Source organism: Melanerpes formicivorus, unplaced genomic scaffold (assembly GCF_026170545.1).
Source record: "Melanerpes formicivorus ecotype bairdi unplaced genomic scaffold, bMelFor1.0.p_v2 SCAF_115, whole genome shotgun sequence".
NCBI lineage: Eukaryota > Metazoa > Chordata > Aves > Piciformes > Picidae > Melanerpes > Melanerpes formicivorus.
The window spans coordinates 1,078,256-1,102,139 of NW_027142467.1; the positions used below are offsets into that span (position 1 = coordinate 1,078,256).

At 56.3% G+C, this 23,884-nt stretch overlaps 1 protein-coding gene across 1 annotated transcript in view; it reads right to left on the reverse strand.

The window, feature by feature from the left end:
• The window catches only part of LOC137456068 (rho GTPase-activating protein 39-like), a 66,647-nt gene that overhangs the window by 14,443 nt on the left and 28,320 nt on the right, over positions 1-23,884 (reverse strand). Inside the window, exons 2-5 of the mRNA XM_068167360.1 lie at positions 19,310-19,708; positions 9,039-10,344; positions 3,168-3,714; positions 1,331-1,420 (exon numbers count right to left, since the gene is read on the reverse strand). Of these exons, the coding sequence (XP_068023461.1) occupies positions 1,331-1,420; positions 3,168-3,714; positions 9,039-10,344; positions 19,310-19,708 (2,342 nt within the window). The remainder of the gene's footprint in view (positions 1-1,330; positions 1,421-3,167; positions 3,715-9,038; positions 10,345-19,309; positions 19,709-23,884) is intronic.

The window sequence follows — 23,884 nt, forward strand, 5'->3', positions numbered from 1 at the left end:
CCTGCTGCCCCCTTTGCTGTGCCCCTTGCCAGCTCTGCAGAAGCTGGCAGGAGCCTGCAGGCCAGCACAGTTGTCCTGAAGCCCCAGCTCACTGCCAGAGCAGGTCTTCTGCATGCCAGGAAGCTGACAGAGTCCAGGGACGGGAACAGCACATGATCTGCCACCACAGCCCCAGCTGAGGCCACGCAGGCGCTGCTGGCTTTCCAGCGCTCCTTGTGGAAACTGGGTAAAGCTCTCCTGGCATGCCCAGAACAGGTCAGGCATCCTTGGCACACTGATCTTTTCTTTCCATTTATTTTTCATTTGTAGGTACCCCCCACCTCTACCTCTCTGAGCACAGCCCCCACACATGCAGTACAGACAAGCAGTTGCCCAAGGGAGCCTGCTCAGCCCTCAGACACTGCCTCTGCACCCTCACCTCTGGGGAGCTGCCCCTAAAACTATCACAGCTCCCATGAGCCATTTGAAGGCTCAGGATGGGCTGGACTCTGGTGGGCCTGAACAGCAAAGGAAAAAGACACAGACCTAGCAGAAATACAATCCCTCTGTGCAGGTCTCTGCTCTAAATCCCACCAAAGACAGAGCAGCCACAGACACCTCTACTGCAGGTGCTGCGACCAAGGGACCTTTTCCTGCAGCCTTACAGCTGCCTCAGGGGAACAGTGACAGAGGGAAGCCTCTGCAGGAGGCTCAGCTGTGGTGTCCACGTTTCACACATCTGCCTGCTGGCCTCAGATAGTGCTCAGCAATGTAGGGATCAGCACTGCAGGGATCAGCAATGCAGGAACCTCTCCCAGATTAAAACCAGCAAGGCCACATGATAGAAACTGCTGCCTGATAGGAATTCACAGCATTGGGTCAAGTTTCCTGAAAGCACTATAAAGAAAAAAAGAATGGATTTATGCAGCATGAGTGCAGGCAGATAAAGCATCACCCTGCAGTCAGCAGTTCAGACCTCAGGCTGGAGGAACATGTGAGATTTGTTTCTTCAGCAGAGATGCCACTGCACACCCTGGACTGCAGAGTCCAGCAATCATGGATAATGGGCAGCAATGCTGGAGAGAAAAGCCCAGAACTCTTCGCCTGGTATCAGTGTCCCCCTTGAAGGGAGTGGCTGTGAGTGAAAAGAGTTTCCCCCTGCCACCCACCCTGTGTGCAGCCCAGCTGCCACCCACCCTGGTGATCTATGCTCTGGTCAGAACTTCCACATCAGCCACCTGCAGCAAAGCTTCCCCCATCTAGTAGAAATGATCTGGTTCACACCATTCCTGCCTGTCCTAGGTCAGTGCAGTCCTCCTTCTTGGACCCCTGCATGCTGTGCTTCCCTTACCTTCATCCTCAGTGTTTTGTTTCCTCTTTTTCCTGGATTTGGAGTTCTTCTTGGTTTTCAGATCCACAAGCTCCTTGATGCGCTGAGCAACTGCAAATTCCACAGAGGTTTTGGATTAATGATGTGAGATGATAAAACACCAAAGCCCAGAATGCCCTTGGACATGATCCAACCCAACTCCAGCATCAAGTCTGCTAAGGCAGAGGTCCTGTAGCACAGCCAGCTCCAAGAGCACCAGAGTGAGAGGCCCAGAGCATCACTGAACTTCTCCAAATGGTCAAAGAGGCTGCAGGCAGCAAGTTTACAACTAGATCAAGGTAGAAGCCAAGGAACAGCCCACTAAAGTAGTGCTGGCTGGGTGGTGTTTCACCCACAAGCACAGCTGAAGGGAAGGGGGTTGGGGAGAAGTGACAAGGGTTTAGAATCCTCATGGAAACCCAAACTAGTGCTGCACATCCACCAGTTCAGTGATGGAAACTCAACTTAAGGCTACAAGCACGAAAGCACAAGGCAAAGGTTGGCACTGCACCACTGCTGCCTGTAGGATACACTGGCAGGGGCAGAGGTGCTAGGGCAGAACTTCTGTACCTGCCCTGGGTATCTCTGGGGGCTTTAAGCTGTGTTTGATGTCCCAAGTAGATATAGATGCCCTGGTTTCTCACCTGAGATTGGCCAAGACATAGCAAGCACTACTGAAATAGTGACAAATGTGCCAACAATCCTCTCCAGCCTGACACTTAGCTTTTATCTTGCACAGGGTGTTACAGCTTAAAATGAGGGAAATGAGCAAGAATGTGCTGGGCTGGCCCCCAAGGTTTCCGACAGCCAGGTTAACCTGGGACCTCCTCAGCACAAACACAGCACCCTCCGGGGCCTTCGACTGCTTGCCAAGCTATGGCCTGTTTGTGCTTTTGCAGTGACTCCCTGAGAAACAGCCAGGTTACAGTCATCCTTTGTTTGGCCTGCTTCAGGGAACTCTTGTCTTCAGAGACCCCAGAGAAACTCTGCCCTTGGCAGGCAGAGAGCAGCTCTGGCCAGCGCCGATCCTGCCACACTGCTCAGCCAGACAAGCTGTGCCACTTTAGGCTGGGTGCCTCCTAGGCTGCCACAGTTACACCTCCAGTGTCCAGCCCAGTGCACACAGGAAATGGTGCACTGCCACCCATAAATCCTGCTCCCTATAAACCTGGCTGCAAAGTCACTGTCCTTCTCTTTCTTCCCTCTCTGCTCCCGTGGGAGATGCTTCCCTGTTGGGTACCATGGGGCAGTATCTCAGGCCTCTGGGGCCTGTTTAGGCCTAATGCCAGGATGAGAAGCCGGGAGGGCAGTCTCAGGCCTGGCCAGCCTAAGACCTGCCTGGCAGTGGGGGAAAAAGAATGAGCTCTGGGGTTTTGGGTGCGCCCTCAGGTGGGGAGAAGGGAAGCAGTGGGCTTTTGGGTGTGGTGTAAAGGAACTCTGTGTGCTTTGGGATATGCCCACCACTATGCTTTGGGGTTTGGTAGAATATTCAATGCTTTTCCATTTAACCTTTCCATCACTACCCAAACCACTTGTGTGAGTGTCGTTCCTCTGCTCCTCTTGGGGCAAGAGAGCATCTGTCCTGCTCTAAACCAGGACACGAGCACGCTCTGGGGTGGGTGTCCCAAGAAGAGCTGCTGGGAAAGCAGCTGGCAGCAGCCTCACCTCGCCAAGGGAGGCCGAGCTGCCCCAGCACGTCATGCTCTCCCAGACCCTAACCACAGCGCTGGCTGGTGTCTGTCTGCTGACAAAACCAGACACCCCTGAGCAAGTGGCACAGCCCCCAGGGCACTGCTGGGGCTAGGCACGAAGCACTTACTGTTTTCATCGCTGTCCAGGTGCCGATAAATATAACCTTCCAGGTAGGACTGGAACTTGGGTGACGGGGAGAAGAAGGCCAGGCTGATGGCCATCAGCTCCCAGCCCCAGGCCAGGCTGCGGTAGCAGCTGTTGTCTGTTGTCTGCCTGATCAGCTGGATGTAGAGCTCATCCCGCAAGCCCTGCATGCTCCAGCACTTGGTGACGGTGACCAGCGCCACGTGGTTGCGGTCCATGCGGGTCTGGCGATCCCCCATGTAGCTCTGCACCAGCTTGAACATCTCACAGGCCTCCTTTTTGATGGCACGGTTGCTAGTGATGAGCATGGGCTTCTTGATGGAGCCCCCGTTCCAGGACAGCATGTTGGAGAGGGAGATCCTGCGGCGGAAGATGCCCTGGGTGTGCATGTTGAGGTTCTTCGAGGCCCAGTCTGCCATGCTGCTCTGCGAGATCGGCTTCCGCAGGGTGCTGTAGGGGAAGTGATAGCCCAGGCAGCTGCCAGGCTGCCCGCTGCTCTCCTGCTTCGGGCTCAGCTCCATTGTCCCGGGCTGCAATGGAGAACAGAGGGGTTGAAAGCAGCTCAGGTGACTCCTGACCCTGCAGGGGAACCACCAGCAGTGAGTCAGGAAGGTGGCAGCTCTGTACAGACCATCGCTCTCTGCACAACCAGCGCCACCTTCATCGTTCTCCAAGAGCCTGGCTGGCACAGCTGGACACTGATGTAGTCCCCAAGGGAAGCACTGGGATATGGAGTAACAGGACCAACTGTTCAAGTTGTCTCAGAGCTGAAGGGAACAGTTCAAGCAGGAGCTGGGCTGACAAAAAGAGCTGCAGGACAGCTCTGTGGCACCAAGCACACACCAAGGAGCCAACTTTCTCCCTGCTCTTCACCTCTCAGTTCCTGTGGAGCCACAAGATCCTAGTAGGTGGGTGGGGAACAGAGATCAGACACCTACAGCATTATCAACACTGTTTCCTTCTCACCTTTACCCACCATGGCACTGCAATCCCATAGTTGGGTCCTCCCTATACTGTTTCTGGAAGTTCTAGAAAAAAAGAAAAAGGGGAACAAAAAGGACAAGCCTGAATCAGCCATCAGGAGCTGCTGGACTCTGGGCAGCCTGCCTCAGTACAGCCTCAGCACCAAGGCACTGAAAACCTCTACCTCAATTCCACCACCACCATCCTAATGTGGATACTGAGCAGACACACAAACAGGGCAAGATAAGCTAAGAGAAGTGCAGTAAAGCATGGGCAGAACTATTCTGGTGGTGCCCCCAGCACAAGAAGGACATGGAGCTGTTGGAGAGGATCCAGAGGAGGCCACAAAGACGATCAGAGGGCTGCAGAACCTCCCCTGTGAGGACAGGCTGAGGGAACCAAGGCTGTTCAGCCTGGAGAAGGCTCCAAGGAGACCTCAGAGCAGCCTTCCAGTACCTGAAAGGGCCTCCAGAAGAGCTAGGGAGGGACTTTGGACCAGGGCTGGAAGTGCCAGTATGAGGAACAATGGCTTTGAGCTGGGAGAGGAGAGACTGAGTGGAGAGGAGGAAGAAATTGGTGAGAGTGAGGGTGGTGAGACACTGGCACAGGCTGCCCAGGGAGGCTGTGGCTGCCTCCTCTCTGGGGGTGTTCAAGACCAGGTTGGATGAGGCCTTGAGCAGCCTGTGCTGGTGGGAGGTGTCTCTGCCCATGGCAGGGGGCTGGAGCTGGATGAGCTTTCAGCTCCCTTCCAAACTAAACCGTTATACAAATCTATGAATCCATGAAGGCAGTCACCCAGGTTGGGTAAGTTGTGCAGAGACCAGATACCTGCATCAGTCACCTCCCACCACCAGTGGTGCTGGCTCTCATCATACCCTGGAGACACACCACGCACAGGCCCTGGTCCTCCATTCATGAAGGAGATCCAGGATGTGGTTACAGACCCAGTGCTCCTGCCAGTGCTGCTGCACAGGACCCAGGGACACCTCTGCCACAGGGCCCCTACCAAGACAGGCACAACCTTCCCCAAGTCAGAATGGTTCACTACTATGGGGTTGTTTTTCCTTCTCAGAGAGCTAGGGAGAGCTGCAGTCTGCAATGATCCAACTCCTCTGTTCCAGGCACAAGTCCACTGCCTGCAAGCTGGAGGAGACAAGCGGCAGAGGCAGAGCCCTGCGGCTCCCATCCTGCTCAGCTCTGCACGCAGCCCTCGTCTGTCCTTCCTCCTTGCTCCTTGCTCTGCCCTGCTGAGACCACACCTGCAATTCTGTGTCCCTGATTCAAGAGAGACAGAGATCTGCTGGAGAGAGTCCAACGGAGAGCTACATGGATGATGAAGGGACCGGAACTGAACTGATATGAAGAAAGGCTGAGAGCCCTGGGGCTGATTGGAGAGGAGAATGCTGAGAGGGGATCTGATCAATGTCTGTAAATATCTGAGGGGTGGGTGTCAGGATGAAGGGACCAGGCTCTTTTTGGTGGTGCTCAGTGATAGGACAAGGAACAGCAGGCACAAGATGAGGAGAGGCTGAGGGAGCTGGGGTTGCTTAGCCTGGAGAAGAGGAGGCTCAGGGGTGACCTCATTGCTCTCTACAACTACCTGAAAGGTGGTTGTGGCCAGGAAGGGGTTGGTCTCTTCTCCCAGGCAACCAGCACCAGAACAAGAGGACACAGTCTCAAGCTGTGCCAGGGGAAGTTTAGGCTGGAGGTGAGGAGAAAGTTCTTCACTGAGAGAATCATTCATCATTGGAATGTGCTGCCCAGGGAGGTGGTGGAGTCCCCATCCCTGGAGGTGTTCAAGAGGGGACTGGATGTGGCACTTGGTGCCATGGTCTAGTCATGAGGTCTGTGGTGACAGCTTGGACTGGATGATCTTTGAGGTCTCTTCCAACCTTAGTGATACTGTGATACCAGGAAGCTCCACCACAAATGAGAAGAAACTTCTTTGGTGTGAGGGTGCTGGAGGCCTGGAGCAGGCAGCCCAGGGAGGTTGTGGAGTCCTCTTCTCAGGAGACTTTCAAAACCCACATGGATGTGTTCTGTGTGACCTGCCCTAGGTGACCCTTGTCTGGCAGGGGTTGGACTGGGTATCTCTGGAGGTGCTTTCCAGCCCTCAGGATCTGTGACTCTGTGAATCTCATAGGCAGAGCTTTGGTAGTATTGATCCCGAGAAAATGATGTGGAGTAACTATGTGTGGGCATGCCACACCTCATTTTGCCCAGCCAGAATTCTCTGCTCTGGATGGAAGAGGCAGCCTGGGACACACTGAACTCAAACACCCCAAGAGCATTTTTTGTTAGAGTAGAAATTCCCACACAGAACAAGTGGGAGCTGAGCAGCCCACTCTTCACTCTGTGCTCTCCAAGCAGAGCTCCAGCAAGTAGGAAAAAGCCAGACAAGCCAATCTCGAGGGTCTTGGTTTCCAAAGGAAGACAAAGAAGCAGAAATGCTGTCAACTGGAGGGTTTTCAGGAACAAGAGTGAACTAAAATATGCATTTCCTTTCTTTGCACATGACCTTTGACTCGTGTGCCACCGGCCTGCTGCGAGCCAACAGTCACTCACAGCTTAGCTCTGAGACTGCCGAAGTCAGGGTTTGCTTCTCAGCAAGGAAGAGCTGATGAAGGCACCACAAGGGCTTGTGCAGTCCCAATCCACCCTGCCATGCCCCCAGCATGCACCTGCCATGTGGATGACAGGATTAGCACACACCACACCCCTCAGCTTGTTGCCAGCCTGGGGCACGATCATTTCTGTTGCTTTCTGAGGTTTTACCAACACTCAACAGAGCTGACTGAAAATCCCTGCCTGCAGCTCTTTGCCATCCCCATCCTCACTCTCCTTTAATTCACATTCCATGCCCAGGGTTGGTTTTCCTCCTCATACCCTAATTCAGCATGTTAATTCTGAGGATCTACCACCTCATCCTCCCTAGAGGTTCACAAGGCTCTTGGTTCTCTTCTCTCTCTAGACTTTATCTCTCAATCTTGCACGCACAGCTACCCAGCTATTATCTTTGGGCTGACAGTACACATCCACCTCTGCTCAGCCTGTCCTAGCACTTCTGCCCACCCTCCTCAGATAAGAACAGCACAGGACATCACTGGTGACTCAAGCCACACGGTGCCATTTGCAGGCAAGGCAGCAATTTTGCTGCTATATTCTCTGCAACTTCCTCCCCTACTTACTTGGACTCATACATCCCAGAGTATTTCTGTACATACAGTATTTATTTATTGACTCATAGCCTTCACCACAACATCCTGGAGAGACATCAGTCTGGAGAAGAGAAGGCTCCAGGGAGACCTTAGAGAAGTCTTCCAGTACCTGAAGGGGCTCCAGAAGAGCTAGGGAGGGACTTTGGACCAGGGCTGGAAGTGCCAGGATGAGGAACAATGGCTTTGAGCTGGGAGAGGAGAGACTGAGAGTGGAGATGAGGAAGAAGTTGGTGAGAGTGAGGGTGGGGAGAGACTGGCACAGGTTGCTCAAGGAGGCTGTGGCTGCCTCCTCCCTGGGGGTGTTCAAGGCCAGGTTGGATGAGGCCTTGAGCAGCCTGTGCTGGTGGGAGGGGTCCCTGCCCATGGCAGGGTAGGGACTGGATGAGCTTTAAGGACCCTTCCAACCCAACCCATTCTGTGAATCTCTGAATCCATCTCCTTACATCCTCTTATGTACTTTCCCCTCCATCCTACTGTGCATGAATTCTTTTAACTCATTTCCAAGGCCATTCACAGCTCATTCCCAACTCACCATCTCTTATGCCTAATCAAGACATCAGGTCTCAGCTCTCCCTATCACTGCAGTGAGGTGTATGTAACACATCCTGAGGAGCAGACAGCAGTTTGCCAACAAGTCTGATGAGGCTCTGAAATGAAACTGCTGAACTATTAACACACAAGTCATGTAAACTCAAACTGGCCCTGTGCTTGAAAAATGGAAACCATGGGAATCTGGGGTACAGGTTTGAAAGAGTTTCAGGTGGAAGCAAGGCACAACTGATCAGAAATTCCAGTGAAGAGGAGGACTCACACAGGGAAATCTGATACAGCAGGGAGGTGCCAAGTGGCTTTTGATAAGAAGTCACACCTCCCAGGGCTGCTGGAGCAATCTGAAGCTGTGAAGGAGCTTTGCCAAATGTGTTGATGAAAGGCCTCGGACTGGCAAACAGCAGGAAGAACAAAGGGTTAGAATAAATGGTGACTTTCCATGCGGGAGGACTGCCCTCAGCTGTGCCTTGAAGAACAGATGCAGGGACTGGGGCTGCTCAGCAGGAGGGAAATGACTGGAGGAGTGAGGAAAGAGGAAAAAGTCCCCACAGAACATAACACTGCCTGTGTAGAACCTAAACCTGAAAAGCAGGAAGCAAGAGTCTCCTTCACAGCTTGGGAAAGATGGCAAACTAAATTCTGCAGCAGTGCTGTCACGGAGAAAAACCACTGCCCCCTGCCAGCTCTAAACCGCTGCTGGAGGCACTCTCACAGGCCTGTGGAGTACTCCACTGGGTGCTCAGGGACGATGGGAAGGGAGAGCAGAGCAGGAGGGACTGCTGGGAAGCACAAAAAGAGACAAATGCTGCCATATGACCACGGAAATCCTGAGACCTGTGTCCTGCACCCCACCCCCGTGGCCATCCTAGTGCAGAAAGGACATGTGAAGGCAAGGCCTGCCAGAGGAGACGTGAGTGATGAGGCAGCAGATTTACTCAAACACCACAGCAGAGCTGCCCACAGCCCCTCCACAACTCTCTCTCATGCCACTAGTCTGAAATGGGGTCTCCAGCTGTAAAGCTGGGAAGCTTTGTGACCCGCTTGCCCTTGTGCAGGCATGTTGCACCTGCAGCACACCCACTAAACCCAGCCGAGCCCAGCAGAGGAGGCAGATGGGGAGGTACCTGGGAGGAGAGGCGGGGAGCATCTGCTGAAGCCAGGCTGGACTGACTGGTCACATTCTTTTCTAGAGAATCTATTTTCTCAAAAGTCCTCTTCTGCCTCACTGTGTCCTGGGGAGCAGCCACGTCGCTGGGGAAGCTGCCCCTGCCCTCCAGGCCCGGTCTGTAGAGGGACCTGTTGCTGGCTGAGACGTCGTCCCTCGAGCTCCGGCTGGAGCATTTCTTCAGGTGGTCAGACTGAAATCTGACCTTGCTGCTCTCTGCTGGGATGCCACTCTCCAGACTCTCAGCATCAAGGCTGGCTTTGCTTCCCCTGCAGGCTGCTGACCTGCCCACCACGGCACGCATCTCTGCGATCAGCTTATCGTTCAAAGCCGTCAGCTCGCTGCTGCTGCCCACCGAGCCAGGTCTTCCCTGACCTGTCCCTTGCCTCCTTCCTTTCCTTTTTCTCAAGCTTGGAGAAGGGCCAGTGGAATAACCAGAGTCCTGATGGCTTATGCCAGTGGGGTACTCTGGAGTTTGCAGGCTGCTCTGCCGACTGTGGTGGGCTTCCATGTTCTTGAGGACATTGGCTTCCAAGATTCTCCAAGACTGCTTGAAGCTGTCCTTCGAAGTAAGCTGCCCAGGCTGTTTAGCAGAGGCATCAGTTGTGGCAGCAGAGGAATGAGAGAGTCTGGAGGACTGGTCCACACTGACCATGTGTTTTATGTATTCCCTGCCAGCTGGGCTGTACTCTGTGGCAGAGGGGTTGCTGGCATGCTGCTTTGCCCCTTGCTGCTGCTGCACACCAGGATGCTGCAATAATTTGCTTCGTGGCAGCTGCTTTTTCAAGCTATTGCCTGGCGACCTGAGTGGAGACATCCCACTTACACTGATGCTTTCAGTGTCCATGTCCACAGGTGGCTCATCATAAACTGGAGACTCTAAGGATGGCTCATCATATATAGGTGCAGGGGAGGCATATTTGGGGGATATAGGTTGGGGGGTTCCTGTCTGGCTCCGTGGAGGTGTTTGAGAAGTTGGACCATTCATCAGCACTAGGCAAAACCCACCATTCTCTGTCTTTTTGATCTGCATAGACTGCTTTGCTTCTGGAGGCATTTGCTTTGTGGCACCAGGGCTCTGAGACCTGGGCTGAGGCTGAGCATATATGGCTGGTTTGGGAAGAGGTTTCTGGCTGTTGGCCTCTGGACTGCTCTGCAGCTGAAGGGAACTGTTTGAAGAGCTCTGCACCTGCCTCAGACTGTTCACTTTGACCAACATAGCTGCCTTTGTGCCTGGCAAAGGCTGCCAGTGGGTAGGAGTCTCCCTAAAAGGAAGAAAGATACAAACACAAATAATTATTTAAGAATTATATCAAGGGAAGCATCCTCTGCTTCTGCCCAAACCCCAGGTTCTGAGACTCCCCAGCCAGTTCCATCAGCTCCTTCCTGAAGCAGAAACACATCACTGTTACACACAGAATGAGCTTTTGAGTCATGAACAGCAGAACAAGATGAACCAAGTTCATTATCCTGTAACCTGTCTAGGGACCAGCAGCACCGAGACAGGGAGCTGCTTGCTTCCCCAAGCTCGTGAACTGGCACAGCACCCAGGCCAAGCAGTGAAGGCCAGCAAGCTATCCCAGCCCTGAGCCTCTGCCTTCTGACTGTCAGACTGGTGACAGTCCTGCCAGGCCATCTCCTCTTTTGGATCCAAGGAGGCCTATGGGATGTGTCCTCAGCTCACAGGACATGTGCTACAACCTCAGTGCAGAGCGTCCTCCCAGTCTGGTCCAGATGCCCTCAGATCTGGTTCCCTTGGCCAAACCTACTGGCCCTGCTCAGACCTCACAGCTGTGAAATCCTCCTCTGCTGGGAGTCCTCTGACCTGAGGTGGTTCTCAGGATCCACTACAACCCAGTGTGCTCACTGCAGCACCCCAGCTCCAAAAGCACATTCGGCAGTGCAAGCACAACCTGCTGTCAGGCTGCAGCTTTTGCTGGGCTGCATTTGCGAGCCTGGAGGAAGAGGGCACAGAAAGGCCCCAGAAAGAGCTCAGAAAGTTCCCAGGTCTTCAAAGGCACCACTGCTCCCAGAAAGGTGTCCATGAACCTGGCCCCCTTCTGTGCCCTCCCTCCATGCATCCACTACCAGCCACCACTGGGTGAGACCTGAGAGTGCACTCACATCCACAACAGGAGATTTCCCCTAACACCCTCACAGCCATTCTGCTCCATCTGAACCTGGACACTTGTTCCCCATTCCATGCTGCTGCCTGTTCTGCATGACCCCTGCACCAGCAGAGGGACCCACACCCACTGCACGCCCAGAGTTGTCTCCGCTTGCTCACGTCGTCCCCAGCAAGCCTCAAGATATCCAGACATCCCAATCCTCTGGCACTCTCTCCTGCTCTCCAGAGACCTTCCACCTGCCAGGTCCATCCCCCTCCTTCAGCAGAGCTTCTCTGTGGGGGCTCTCACCTGGCAGGGTGTATCTGCACACACCCTGCTCTGCCCACCTCCTGCCCCAGCAGGACACATCCGTCATGGCAGCAGCCCCACATCACTGTGGGTGCCCCGTTTCACCTACTTCTCCTCACAGTTACCCACCCCACAGCTAATATCCCATGTCCTGTCCCAACCCCTCCACTCCTAAGGGGCTGTTGTGCCCCTTCCCCACCCACTGCTCACCATCCTTTTGGCTGGCTGCACAGGGCCGTGGCTGCCAGGCTGGCACGGTGGTGGCAGGAGAGGCGAGGCCAAGCTGGCACTGCCCTGCTGCAGGTGCAGCTTTGTGCTGGCTCCCAGCCAGGGTCCAAAGGCCCTCTGCAGCGTGCTGCAGCAAGGCCTTGCAGGGCCCTTCCCCTCAGCAGACTTGTGCCTGCCTCCTGCAGCTACCTGGGTGAGCAGAGAGGCATTCGGAGGGACTGCAGCCCTCTGCCTCCCATCCTGGGTCCCCCCTGCTCCAGAGACCTCCCCCAGCACCTTTGGCTGAGCAAGGCTTACTTTGAGTGGGCTCCTGACACCACCTCAAGATGGATGTGCCACTGCCAAGAGGAAAGACTGTCCCCCTCCCCTGCAGCACAGCCCAGGACAGACCCCAGCTCAGTCCCTAGAGCTTGAGAAACACCAAGGGATTTGGAATTGTTCTCCCTCCACCTGCCCAAGCTGCCATCGAGCACAACTCCAGGTCTCTCTCTCCTCTTCTGCCATCAGCAACTCATTCTCTGCATGCTGCTTCCTGGAGGCACGATGCCTGGAGCAGGAGGAGACTGCCAACAGCACCAAGCAAAGACAAGGGCAGGCAACAGCCAGTGGTAACAGCAGTATAGGGCAGCAGGACATGCAGCCCTCACCCCACCAGACACCCCTCCCTGAGGACTACAAGGAATGATCCTCTCACCAGTGCATCCCTCCTGCATGCAGCCAGGTCCTGATCCCAAGCACAGGCACTGCTGAAGCCCCAGCTGTTCCCTGGAGAGCTCCTGGACTAACAGGAAGAACCAGAGGAGCAATATGTGGTAGGTTCCTAAATGAGCATTTCTGACACTTCACCTACCTCTCTGCTTGGCTGTACCAGCAGCAAATCTGTGGCAGGGAAGTGAGATTGCCAAAGAGCTGTGCTAAGGACAAGCAGGGCTGAGCCACCCACAGCCTTCTGACTCAGTGTGGAGGTCAGGAGTGATTGTATGGGAGCAGTTTTAACCCAGTGCTGCTGCCAGGGCAGCACTGCAGCTGCACCAGCACTATCTGGTTGTTAAGTCCCAGGGCAGGACAGCCACAGCCTTGCACTGCTGAGGACCCTGAGCTACAGGCATGATACCCTGCCTCAAGAGACCTTCAGGTGAAGTAGGATTGGAAAACATCTCTGCACCCCATCAGAAGGTGCTGGACACCATGTCATGAGAGCCACCTCCAGAGGTTATTCCTCTCCCTGACCCACAGTCACCCCAGGTGCAGGTGATCCCCGTGCTTGGTGAGGGCTTGGCAGACTCACCTCCATCCAGCACAGCACAGCCACACTTGGCCCCTGCACAGGCATCAGCAGGCTCAGCAGTGCCCTGGTGCTCACCAAGCTGCTGCCAATCCAAAGTGGCAGGAGCTCAGCAGCCTCCTGACTCAGCCCAGGGTCACAGTAAGAAGCCTCTCCCTGCTTGCCCAGCAGGCAGCCACGGCACCTCCTGCCTGATCAGTGCCTGCCCCAGCTCACAGCTCTGCAGCACTGGGAACATTCAGATCTGTCTCTGCTTGGGTACAGTGCTGAGCAGCACCACCAGCCCAGGCTCAGCAGAAGGGCTCCCACTCCGGAAAGACATGATGAATTCTGAGCCCTGTGGCACCCCAGCCAACCACAGCCATCCCCACTCAGTCAAGAGGAAGAGCAAGGCCCACTCAATAGAGGGAGAGATTTCAGCCCTCAGATGAGGAATGAGGGATTTCATGTGGGAAATAAAAGGGGGAGCTGTGCTCACGGCCTGCCCAAGAGGACAAACTGCTTACCTGTGACCTGGTGCCAGCTGGAGGGTAACTGGCACCCGGCATGACAGCTCCTTGTGGCCCCAGATCACTTCACCAGGGCCCGAGGAAGGTGTTGCAGCCCTGTGCCCTGCCAGGGACAGGAGTACTGATGGCCCTCAGCATGGGCTCTGCCAGGCAGGGGAGGTGGTGGGGATGGCAGGAGCTCAGTGTCAGTGTGGGGCTTTCTCAGCACCTGCCCCAGGGAAGCCCCAAGCACAGCTGGCAGGACAACAGGACAGGTCACAGACGGCCATGGTGAGGCAGTGAGCAGAGGAGCTCTGCACGAGTGCTCTGCTGCTCCCACATGCTCAGGTCCCCTCTTCCAGGCCCAGCCAGGACTGGCTCACACCAACTGCTGCAAAGCCCTGGAGCTGGCAGAGATCAGCAGCACCCCAGCAGCTCGTGGGACAACAACACAGGGACCTTTTACATGATGGCCAAGCAGGGTGGGCTGCAAAGGTGCAGAAGCAGGAGATGAGCAAAGCCACCAGGTCACTGCTCCTCCTGGGCATGAGCACTGGTCCAGGCACTCAAGCATTTGCCAGGGGTTCCTCTATCCCTGCTGAGTACTGGTACCATCCCAGGACCCCTGGTGCTTGCTGTGTGCCCACAGGCACTTTTACTTCAAGGATTGGGTGCTGCACCCAGGAGCTTTGCTTTCAGGACTGCTGTGGGATCTAAGCATGTTCCTTCTGGAATGGCTGCATCATAGAATCATAAAGGTTGGGAAAGGCCTCTAAGATCCAGTCCAACCTTCTGCCCAACACCTCCATGACCACTAGACCATATCTCAAAGTGCCACATCTACTTGTTTTTTGAGCACCTCCAGGGATGGTGACTCCACCACCTCCCTGGGCAGCACATCCCAGTGCCTGACCACTCTTGCAAGAAAGAAATTCTTGCCAATATCCAGATTAAACCTCCCCTGGAGCAGCTTGGGGCCATTACTTCTTGTATTTGTTACTTGGGAGAAGAGGCCAGCATCAACCACACTACAACCTCCTTTCAGGTAGACCTGCATGGCCCCTCTGGGATATTTAGGGGGGTCTCACAGGGCCAGAGGAGACAAGGGAGCTGTGCTGCTCTGAACACCACACTGCCCCTGGCCAGGAGGTTTGTCACTTAATGTGCTGGAGAGATGAAATTTCTAAACAGGTCTCATCTGTCAGTCTCATCTTGGACACACCTTACCACCCTCAGCCACTGGAGATCAGAGAAAAGAGGCATCAGCAGAGGGGACAAGGCAAGGCTTCTCCAAAGGGACCATTTCCACAGCCAGGAACAACCTCCTGGGGCCACATCCGGATACAGCTTCTCTCAACCCCATCCCCAGGATGCTGGGAAGACCGAGCAGAGGAGAACAGGAACTTCTTGCCTTCCCAGCATGCCAAAAGCTTCAGCCTTGTTCTTCTAAGCAGAGAAAGCCCTCACAGAAAACCATCCCAAGGCAGCCTCGCTCGGCCCTGCCGAGTCCCCTGAGATGCTTCCTTCGAGGAATGCTTTCAGGCAGCTCCAATGTAAACACCGCAGCCCAGCCCTGGCTCTCCCAGCCCGCGCCCAGCCCCGGCAGCCCAGCGTATCCGCCGAGGCTTCCCAGGCTCCCAGGCTCCATTGTGTGCTCTTCCCTCCCAGAAGCCTGGAGCAAAGGCTGTCAGAGGTGGCTGTGCAGGGACATTTGTGCTTTAGCAGCGCTGCTGTCACCACCTCTGGAGCCCACGTGGAGGCAGGCATGGACACCCCCCGGAGGTGACCCACCCAAAGCCAAGCCTGCAGGGCCCCCAGGAAAGCTCTGAGGACACCTGTGCTTGTGTGCCCAGCCCCAAGGGCAGCGGCAGAAGGAGGACACAAGGCTCTCTCAGGACTCCCAGTGGGGTTTCTTGCCTGATGATGAAGAATTCTTATTGCCGTTGCTTACACAGGGTCTCAGAGACACACACCCATGAGGAGGCAAACCAGGCTTCAAGAGGCAGAGGAACCCCCACAGCCACACTCACAGGCTTCACAGTTCAGATCCTCTTCTAATCCCCCTTCCATCACACCATGCTGGCATGGCAAGACCAAGTCCCTTCTCCATCCCAGCCCAGACTGATGAGCCACAGGGAAGGTCGGTGAGGGGGGGACAGGCTACAGAACCTACTGCCCATGGAGAATACACTCCCTCCTTTCCAGAGGGAGAGAAGGTTTCTATGTGGAAAACTTCCAGATGCAGGGGAACCTGAGCTTCATCATTCTGAAACAGTCCCTGACCCTGGAAGAACCAGAGAAGGAGGAGAAAAAGGGGTGGTCCAAACAGACAGCATGGCTGGGGCCTTGCTGCGCTGACCAGTGGCATGCCACGGACCAGCACACAGGCTGTGCTCCCAGCAACTCCAGGCTTAGGCACTCCACCACACTCAGCTCTTTCTCACCCACCAACCCCCAACAGGGCTGCTCACAGCCTCAGGCTGGTCTCATGGTCCCCAAGGGAACACATCCATCCTTTGCAGAGCTTTCCAGCATGCCAAAGGATAATTTGCTCCCCCTCTCCCCTGGAGAGAGTCTGTCTTAATTCCCCCGCACCCGCCTGGCCCTGCAGCACGTCCAGAGGGTTTGGCAGCACTGAGACAGGGCAGCAGGGACGGTGGATGTAGCAGTGCTGACAGAAGGCACAGGAAAGGAAGGGTGGGAAAAAACAGTCTGCTAAAAGGAAAAAAAAGTCCTGAACCACAAAGTGCTGCTGAAAACCAGAGCAAGCCCCCTCCCCCAGCGCTCTGCAGCACCTGCCCCTCCTCGGCACCAGCCTGGCCTCTTCTGGCTTCTCCTCTGCCACAGGATGACAAACGGGAGGCAAAGGGAGACAAGCATTTTTTCTGCCATTAGAGACAAAAGTGAAACTGCCTTGTGTGCAGGTATCCATAAAGATGTCAAATGCTGCCACCAGCACTCAGCATCTTGGCTCTGTTCACGCAGCCAGGGGAAGAGGACTCTTCTGTTTGGCTTTGGAAAACAAGGCAGGCAACAGAGCTGGCAAGCTCGGTATGCTTTTGCTGAGGCTGCAACAGACATCTCAGCAAGACCATCACATGCCACCTGGGAACACTTGCTTTGGGCTCAGCTCTTTGCTCACCATTTCAGGAGGTAGCAAAAGGCAAGACAGCTCTTCTCAGGCATCAGATCCAGGCAGAAGAACTGCAGAGATGCAGCAGTGGCAACACGCCCTGAGTATGCAAGGAAGCAGTGCTCAGTCTCCTGCTTCCCAGAAAGCAACTTCCACAGGCAGCACTGATGGCTCACTGATGTGGGCATATGGGGCAGCCCTGTGCATTCAAGCAGCCTGCTAGTTCCCAAGCAAGCTGCCATTCTCACCTTTCCTTCAACCAAGCTTGTTGCAGACTCTTGGGCTCAGGATGGAGCAATGGAAGGACCCTTCCCACTCCCCTTCCTTGGAGGAGAACCAGCAATGATGCCCAAGATGCTGCCTAGCACCATCCTGGCTGGCAAGGACAGGTAAAGCAAACCTTGGTCTATATTTCATCATTCCACTTCCTCCTATACAAGGGGGCCTGCATGGGGCCCTCCCTGCCAAGAGGATTGAAGTGCTGGCATCGCTTATCCCTCGAGGCACAGCTGTTCCCTGGACTCAGGCAGAGGCCATGTTCCCCTCCTGTGAGCCTGAGTCAGACATTTTCTGGACTCCATGGAGCTCAGAGTATTTTATGCCCTGTGCAACACCCTTGCACTTGCTTCTCTGGAAACACATGGTGTGTCAGTGCCCACCCCAGCTGCCTCACAGTGCCGGGCTGCAGAGGGACAAGGAGCTGCAGCCAGTCGGTTTGCGGCAAACCCCATGTGCCTGTGGCTCACCTGTGATCACCGGTGGGGACTGGAGGGAGTTGGGAGCTATCTGGGTTCAGCTAAGGCATTTCTCACTGTTTGGGTGTCTTCTGGTGTGGCAGGGAGCACCCTCTGGATGGACCTGAAGCTCAGAAGGGCTGCTCATGGGCCAGGAGGCACTGGCAGCATCGTGGGCAAGAGCAAAGCTTCAGAACCTGAAGCACATCACCAGGGTCCCCTAGCCAGGCAGACCTGAAGTGAATGCAGAAGCACCATAGGGAGCAGCAGACAAGCTGCAAACCTCAGTTTAGAGCACTGCAGAACGTAAATCACCATCCTACATGGGTTTCCTCACCCTGGCTGTTTCCTTTCCTCCTTGCCAGCAGCAGGCACACAAAGATGCAACCTCTGTCCAAAACCCAAGCCCACTGCATTGCCCAGAAATTAAGACAAGGAGCACTGGCAAGGCTGGCAGGAGTGCCAGGCTCACCCGAGCTCTGCTCTACCTCTTGGGAGAGTCAGTTCTCCTCAGCATGACTCAACTCCCCTCACTACATGGCCTCCCTGGTTGGTATCAGATTCTCCAAGGCAGGATAACAGCCAGACAAGGCAGGAGGGAAAGCAGGGCAGCCCAGGGCAGTGCCCCCCTCCCCACTGTTCTCGAACTGGTTTGAATGGAAGAAAACCTCTAAACCAAACAAACCAGCATCCCATCATGGTTCTTTCACTTAGAACTTGATCTAAGAAAGTAACTGTGCCTAGGAGCTCAGTCCCTGCAGCCCCACCTTGTGCCCTGGCCCAGGCTGCCAGCACAATCAAGCAGCTGACTGAGCTAGGAAAGAAGGAGCTGGAGCAGTTGGGCTCCCCCAAAGCCTGCAGCAGCCCAGCACCTGGCACAGCTTGGCCATGCCAGCAAGCCTCACCCCACGTGCCCAGCAGAGCTCCCAGAGCTTTGCGACACTCACTGCTGCCGCCCCCAGCTCTCCTGCTCAGCACCTGTGGTGGGTTAACACCCATTCTGAAAACAAGGGGGAGGGCTTGTGGGTGCTTTGCCCTCCCTGCAGGGAGGTTTCCCAGGGGGAAAATGAGTCTGTTTCACTCCCCCCCTGCCTGCCCAGCTAGGGTATAAAAAGGAGGACATTAGCCATTGGCCCTCCTCTTTGGCTCCTGCCTCTCCTGGAGGAGAGCTACTGCAGCTGCCTTCCTGCTCCTCTGCCACGTGGTCGGGCCTGGTCCTTCCCCTGCTGCCTCTGTGCCTCTTCAGAGAGAGACTGGTCCTGCATTCTTGTTTTTTTCCCCTCCCCTCCCATCCATCCTTGTTCCTTTCCCTTTTGAACCTTACCTGTCATTGTTTTATATGTATTGTTTAAAGAAAACTCTTTACCACTCTACTTCCAAGCTGACTCCAAATTATTTCTTGGTGGATTTGCTCCTTCCCTTTCCTTTTTTGTTGGGAGGAAGGAGGGGGAAGCAGGGGAGACATTCTCAGCCTTGCCCCCATCTGAGCTCTTAACTCCCAGTTAAGGCTCAAACCACTACAGCACCAAGGGCTCTGGAGCAACAATCATGTTTTGATAGGTGCTCTTATGGTGCTCCATATAAATGAGGCCTGGCCCAGACTGTGGATGTTCAGGCAGTGGCACAGCAGTGTCAGCAGAAGCAGTACCCCAAGAAGAGGAGGGCTCACAACAGTCACTGGCCTGGCAGGACTTGGCTCCAGGGCTGCACCCTCTTGGTGCTTTCCAGCCCATTTACCAGGCAGCTTTCCTAGCAACTGAATCCACTCAGTGCATGCCCCCTCCCTGGGGATATTCAAGGTGAGGCTGGAGAGGCTCTGGGCAACCTGATCCAATGGAGGATGTCCCTGCTGACTGCAAGGAGGTTGGAGTGGATGAGCTTTGGAGGTCCCTTCCAACCCTGGCCATTCTGTGATATAAACAAAGAAGGTCAAAGCTCTCCTTACCTGCCAGGGCCCTTCCTCTTCTCTGCAGCGCAGACCCCTTTGCCCTTCTCCACCTCCTGCAGGAGCGCCATCTGGACGGGGGTGCTTCTGCTGTCGCTGCCGCTGCTGCCCCAGGGCTGCTGGCCATGGCAGTCAGGCTGGGAGCTGTGCTTCATGGCCTGGAGCTGTGCCAAGGGCACGATGTCACAGCCCTGGGGCCGGTGCCACACCGTCTGCTGCGTGATGGCATTGTAGTAGTAGAAGCGGTTGTTGTTGTGGTCGAAGAGCTCCCACCACTGCCGCTGGTCGGCCTGGCGCACCCGCAGGTTGGCAGGGGGCTCCCAGCCGCACTCCCCCGTGCGCAGGTTGACATACATCCGCTGCTGCGAGCAGGGCTCCACCAGCTCCACCCAGTCTGAGCTGCAGGGATGGGACAGCTGAGTTAGTCTGGGCCACAGGCTCAAGGCAAACAGGTTGTCTGAGTCCTACAGAGCTACTGCCTCTGGGCCAGGCAGTCCTGCTGCAGATCAAAGCATTGCTTGGGGCTGTTCAGCAGCCTGATGAGCTCAGGGAAGAGGAGGGGAAGGGTTTGAGATGGGACCAGCCGATTCAGCGGCTCCCTGACACAAGCAAAGGGAGGTCACCCATCCCCAGCCCAACCCTGATGTCAGCTCATGCCACTCACTGGCTCGGGACAAGGGGCAGAGGGCTGGTGAGCATCATCTGCTGATGCTCTGACAACTGATGCTGAGGGCTGGCATGGGCACAGGAGCACTGGTGCCTGGTGGGGCGCAGGTGCAGCTCACCCTCAAGAGCAGGGAGGATCTGCAGGGCAGGATCTGCAGGGCAGGATGTGCTCCTGGGAGATGCACCCTATTGTTAAGCCACCTCAGGAGACTAAGCCCCTGGCTCCTGACAGTGAGGGCAATCTGCCCAAGTGCCTGCTGACAGGTGTCACATGCTGTAGGGTGGAAGGGGACCTCTGGGTCACCCAGTCCCCACTGGGAGCCAACACTGGCTTGCCTGAAGTGTAAACGTAGGGAGCGGCCGGAGGATGAGACTATCTCCATTGCAAGCTCTTCCTGTCCTCTCCTGGCTGATGAGACAAAGCCCCTGGAGGCCCTTTGGGTGCAAAGTGACCCAAAGGACATGCATGGCCTGCTGATGATACTCTGCCACCCAGAGGAGCTCCTCTAGCCCCAGAGTCCCCACACCCACAATGGTCCAGCCTAGGGTTCAGTGAGAGAGCAGTGCAGGCAGTGCTGGGGGGCAGTGCTGGGGGCAGTGCCGGGGGCAGCGCGGCGGGCAGTGCAGGCAGTGCTGGGCGCAGTGCCGGGGGCAGTGCAGGCAGTGCCGGGGGCAGCGCGGCGGGCAGTGCAGGCAGTGCCGGGGGCAGTGCAGGCAGTGCCGGGGGCAGTGCAGGCAGTGCCGGGGGCAGCGCGGCGGGCAACGCTGGGCGCAGTGCCGGGGGCAGCGCCGGGGGCAGCGCGGCGGGCAGTGCAGGTAGTGCTGGGGGCAGCGCCGGGGGCAGTGCAGGCAGTGCCGGGGGCAGCGCAGGCAGTGCCGGGGGCAGCGCAGGCAGTGCCGGGGGGCAGCGCCGGGGGCAGTGCAGGCAGTGCCGGGGGCAGCGCCGGGGGCAGTGCAGGCAGTGCCGGGGGCAGCGCGGCGGGCAGTGCAGGTAGTGCTGGGGGCAGCGCCGGGGGCAGTGCAGGCAGTGCCGGGGGCAGCGCAGGCAGTGCCGGGGGCAGCGCCGGGGGCAGTGCAGGCAGTGCCGGGGGCAGCGCCGGGGGCAGTGCAGGCAGTGCCGGGGGCAGCGCAGGCAGTGCTGGGGGCAGCGCGGCGGGCAGTGCAGGCAGTGCCGGGGGCAGTGCAGGTAGTGCTGGGGGCAGCGCCGGGGGTACAGCAGCAGGATGGGTCTGAGGGAGGAGGCACGGGGCTGTGCAGTCCTCACCCTTGGCACATCAGCCTTCAGCATGACACACCTCCCCCAGAACTCTGCCCTGCCCGAGAGCAGGGAAGGCTCAGCACAGCCCTTCCTCTATGATGCTGTCTGGCCAGCTTCAGCAAGCAGGAGGGGGGGGCAAGCCCCAGCCAGGCCTCCTCCTCCTGCTGCCACTGAAGTGACCCCAGCCCCAGGGGTGCACTTGAGCATGCAGCAACGAGAGATGTGCCCCAGCTCCAACTCACAGGCCCTGAGACCTGGCCCTCCACCCTTCTCCTCAGCCCTGTGTTGGAAGCTGCAGGAAGCTGTCCAACCTCACCCCATCCCTCTCACAGGCCTTCTGCCACCTGCCCACATTCCCCAGAGGGCTCAGGGCTGATGATGGCAGCACTGCAGTGTCAGAAATGGCAGCCTGAGCTCCAAGTGCTCAGCCCTGCTGGCACAGTCATGGCCAAGGAAGTGTCTGCTGGCAGATCAGCTTGCTTGGCCCAGACCTGCTCCACTACAACCACCTGCAGTAGTCCAAGAAGCAGCTGGGAGCAGAGCTCCATGACACCAATTCATAGAATGGCTTGAGTTGGAATGGACCTGCAAGATCAACCAGTCCAAGCCCCAGCCATGGGCAGGGACACCTCCCACCAGCCCAGGCTGCTCAAGGCCTCATCCAACCTGGCCTGGAATAATTCCAGGCAGGAGGCAGCCACAGCCTCCCTGGGCAACCTGTGCCAGTGTCTCAACACCCTCCCTCACACTGGCTCTAGAACTGGCTGATGGCCAGGCCCAAAGAGTGGTGGGAAATGGAGTGAAAGCCAGTTGGTGGCTGGGCACAGGTGGTGATCCCCAGAGCTTGGTGCTGGGGCCAGCTCTGTTTAACATCTTCACTGGTGACCTCTCCAAGGGGACTGAGGCACCCTCACTAAGGTGCAGATGATACCAGGTTAGGTGGCAGTGTTGATCTGCAGAAGGACCTGGACATGCTGCATTGATGGGACAAGGCCAGCTGATTGAGGTTTAACAAAACCAAGTGCCACGTCCTGCACTTCGGTCACACCAACCCCATGCAGTGCTACAAGGCTTGGGCAGAGTGGCTGGGGAGCTGCTTGGCAGAGAGAGACCTGGAGGTACTGGTTGGCAGCAGCTGAACATGAGCCAGGGTGTGCCCAAGTGGCCAAGGAGGCCACCAGCAGCCTGGCCTGGCTCAGCACTATGTGGCCAAGCAGGAGCAGGGCAGGGATTGTGCCCCTGGCCTGGGGCTGGTGAGTCTGGACCTTGAGAATTGGGCTCAGTTTTGGGGCTTTGCTCCAAGGACATTGAGGTGCTGGAGTGTGTCCAAAGGGATGTGAGGCTGGGGAGGGGTCTTGAACACAAGTCCTGTGAGGAGCAGCTAAGGGAGCTGGGGTTGGTTAGCTTGCAGGAGGGGAGGCTGAGGGAGACCTCATTGCTCTCTACAGCTCCCTGAAAGGAGGTTGGAGCAAGATGGGGGCCAGACTCCCCTCCCTAGTATCAAGTGATAGGCTGAGAGGAAATGGCCTCAAGCTGCACCAGGAGAGGTTCAGGCTGGGGATTAGGAAGAATGTCTTCACTGGAAGGGTCACTGGCAGAGGCTGCCCAGGGAGGTGATGGAGTCCCCATTCCTGGAGGGATGTTTGGGTGAGGTGCTCAGGGCCATGGTCTGACAGCTGTGTGCAGGGAGACATTAGGTTGGACTCGATGACCTAAAGGTGTTTTTCACCTTTGAAACATTAGGCTTTTCAGACTGCCAGCTCATGTTTGCAGCTTGTGCCAAGCACCCATCACCCAGCACCCCCAAGTCCTTCTCTGCAGGGCTGCTCTCCCTCCACTCCTCATCCAGCCTGCACTTGTGGTTGGGATTGCCCTGACCCAGCTGCAGGACCTTGCACTTGGCCTTGTTGAACTTCATGAGGTTAGCTAGAGCCCAGCTCTCCAGCCTGCCCAGGCCCCTTCCCTCCAGCATGTCACCTGCACCACACAGCATGACTCCTGGTGGGCTCCCACCCCAGCCAGGGCAGGGTGCTGCCAAGAGCCTGCATGCAAGCAGATGCTACTTTGCAAACCCTGTGCTCAGAAAACAGCTGAGTGTTTGGTACTTTTTGCTCAAAACAACCTCAGTTCCCCTATCTGATCTTGGTGCAATAGGAAGAGCTGCAGCAGCAGCCCAGGCTGTGGCTTGGGCTGGGAATCAGGGAGCCAGCCCGGCTGCAACTCCAAAGCATAGACACAGGAACACATCAGCAAATTGCTGCTGCTGTCAGGGGCATCATCAGCTGCAAGAAGATGTCATACAACAGGGCATAAGAGAGGAAAAGGAAGGCAGCAGCACACATCCACCAGGACAGTGGCAAAGAGACGCAGGTAGGACACAGAACTGGCACAGAGAGACCAAGGGACAGCTCAGACAGGACACAAAGAGGAGCAGAGACATCCAAGAGGACCATAACTCTTCACCAGAGGACAAGAGCAAAAAGAGCACAGGGGACTGAAACAGGGACTCACAGCCAGGTACTGATGGAGTATGTGGCAAGGAACAAAAACCCAAGCCCTGCAAGAGGCACCTGAGTGCCCAGCTGCGGGATCAGCCTTTTCACTGCTGCTGAGCTGACTGGCAGCAGCTGGATCAGCAAGGCTCCACCATA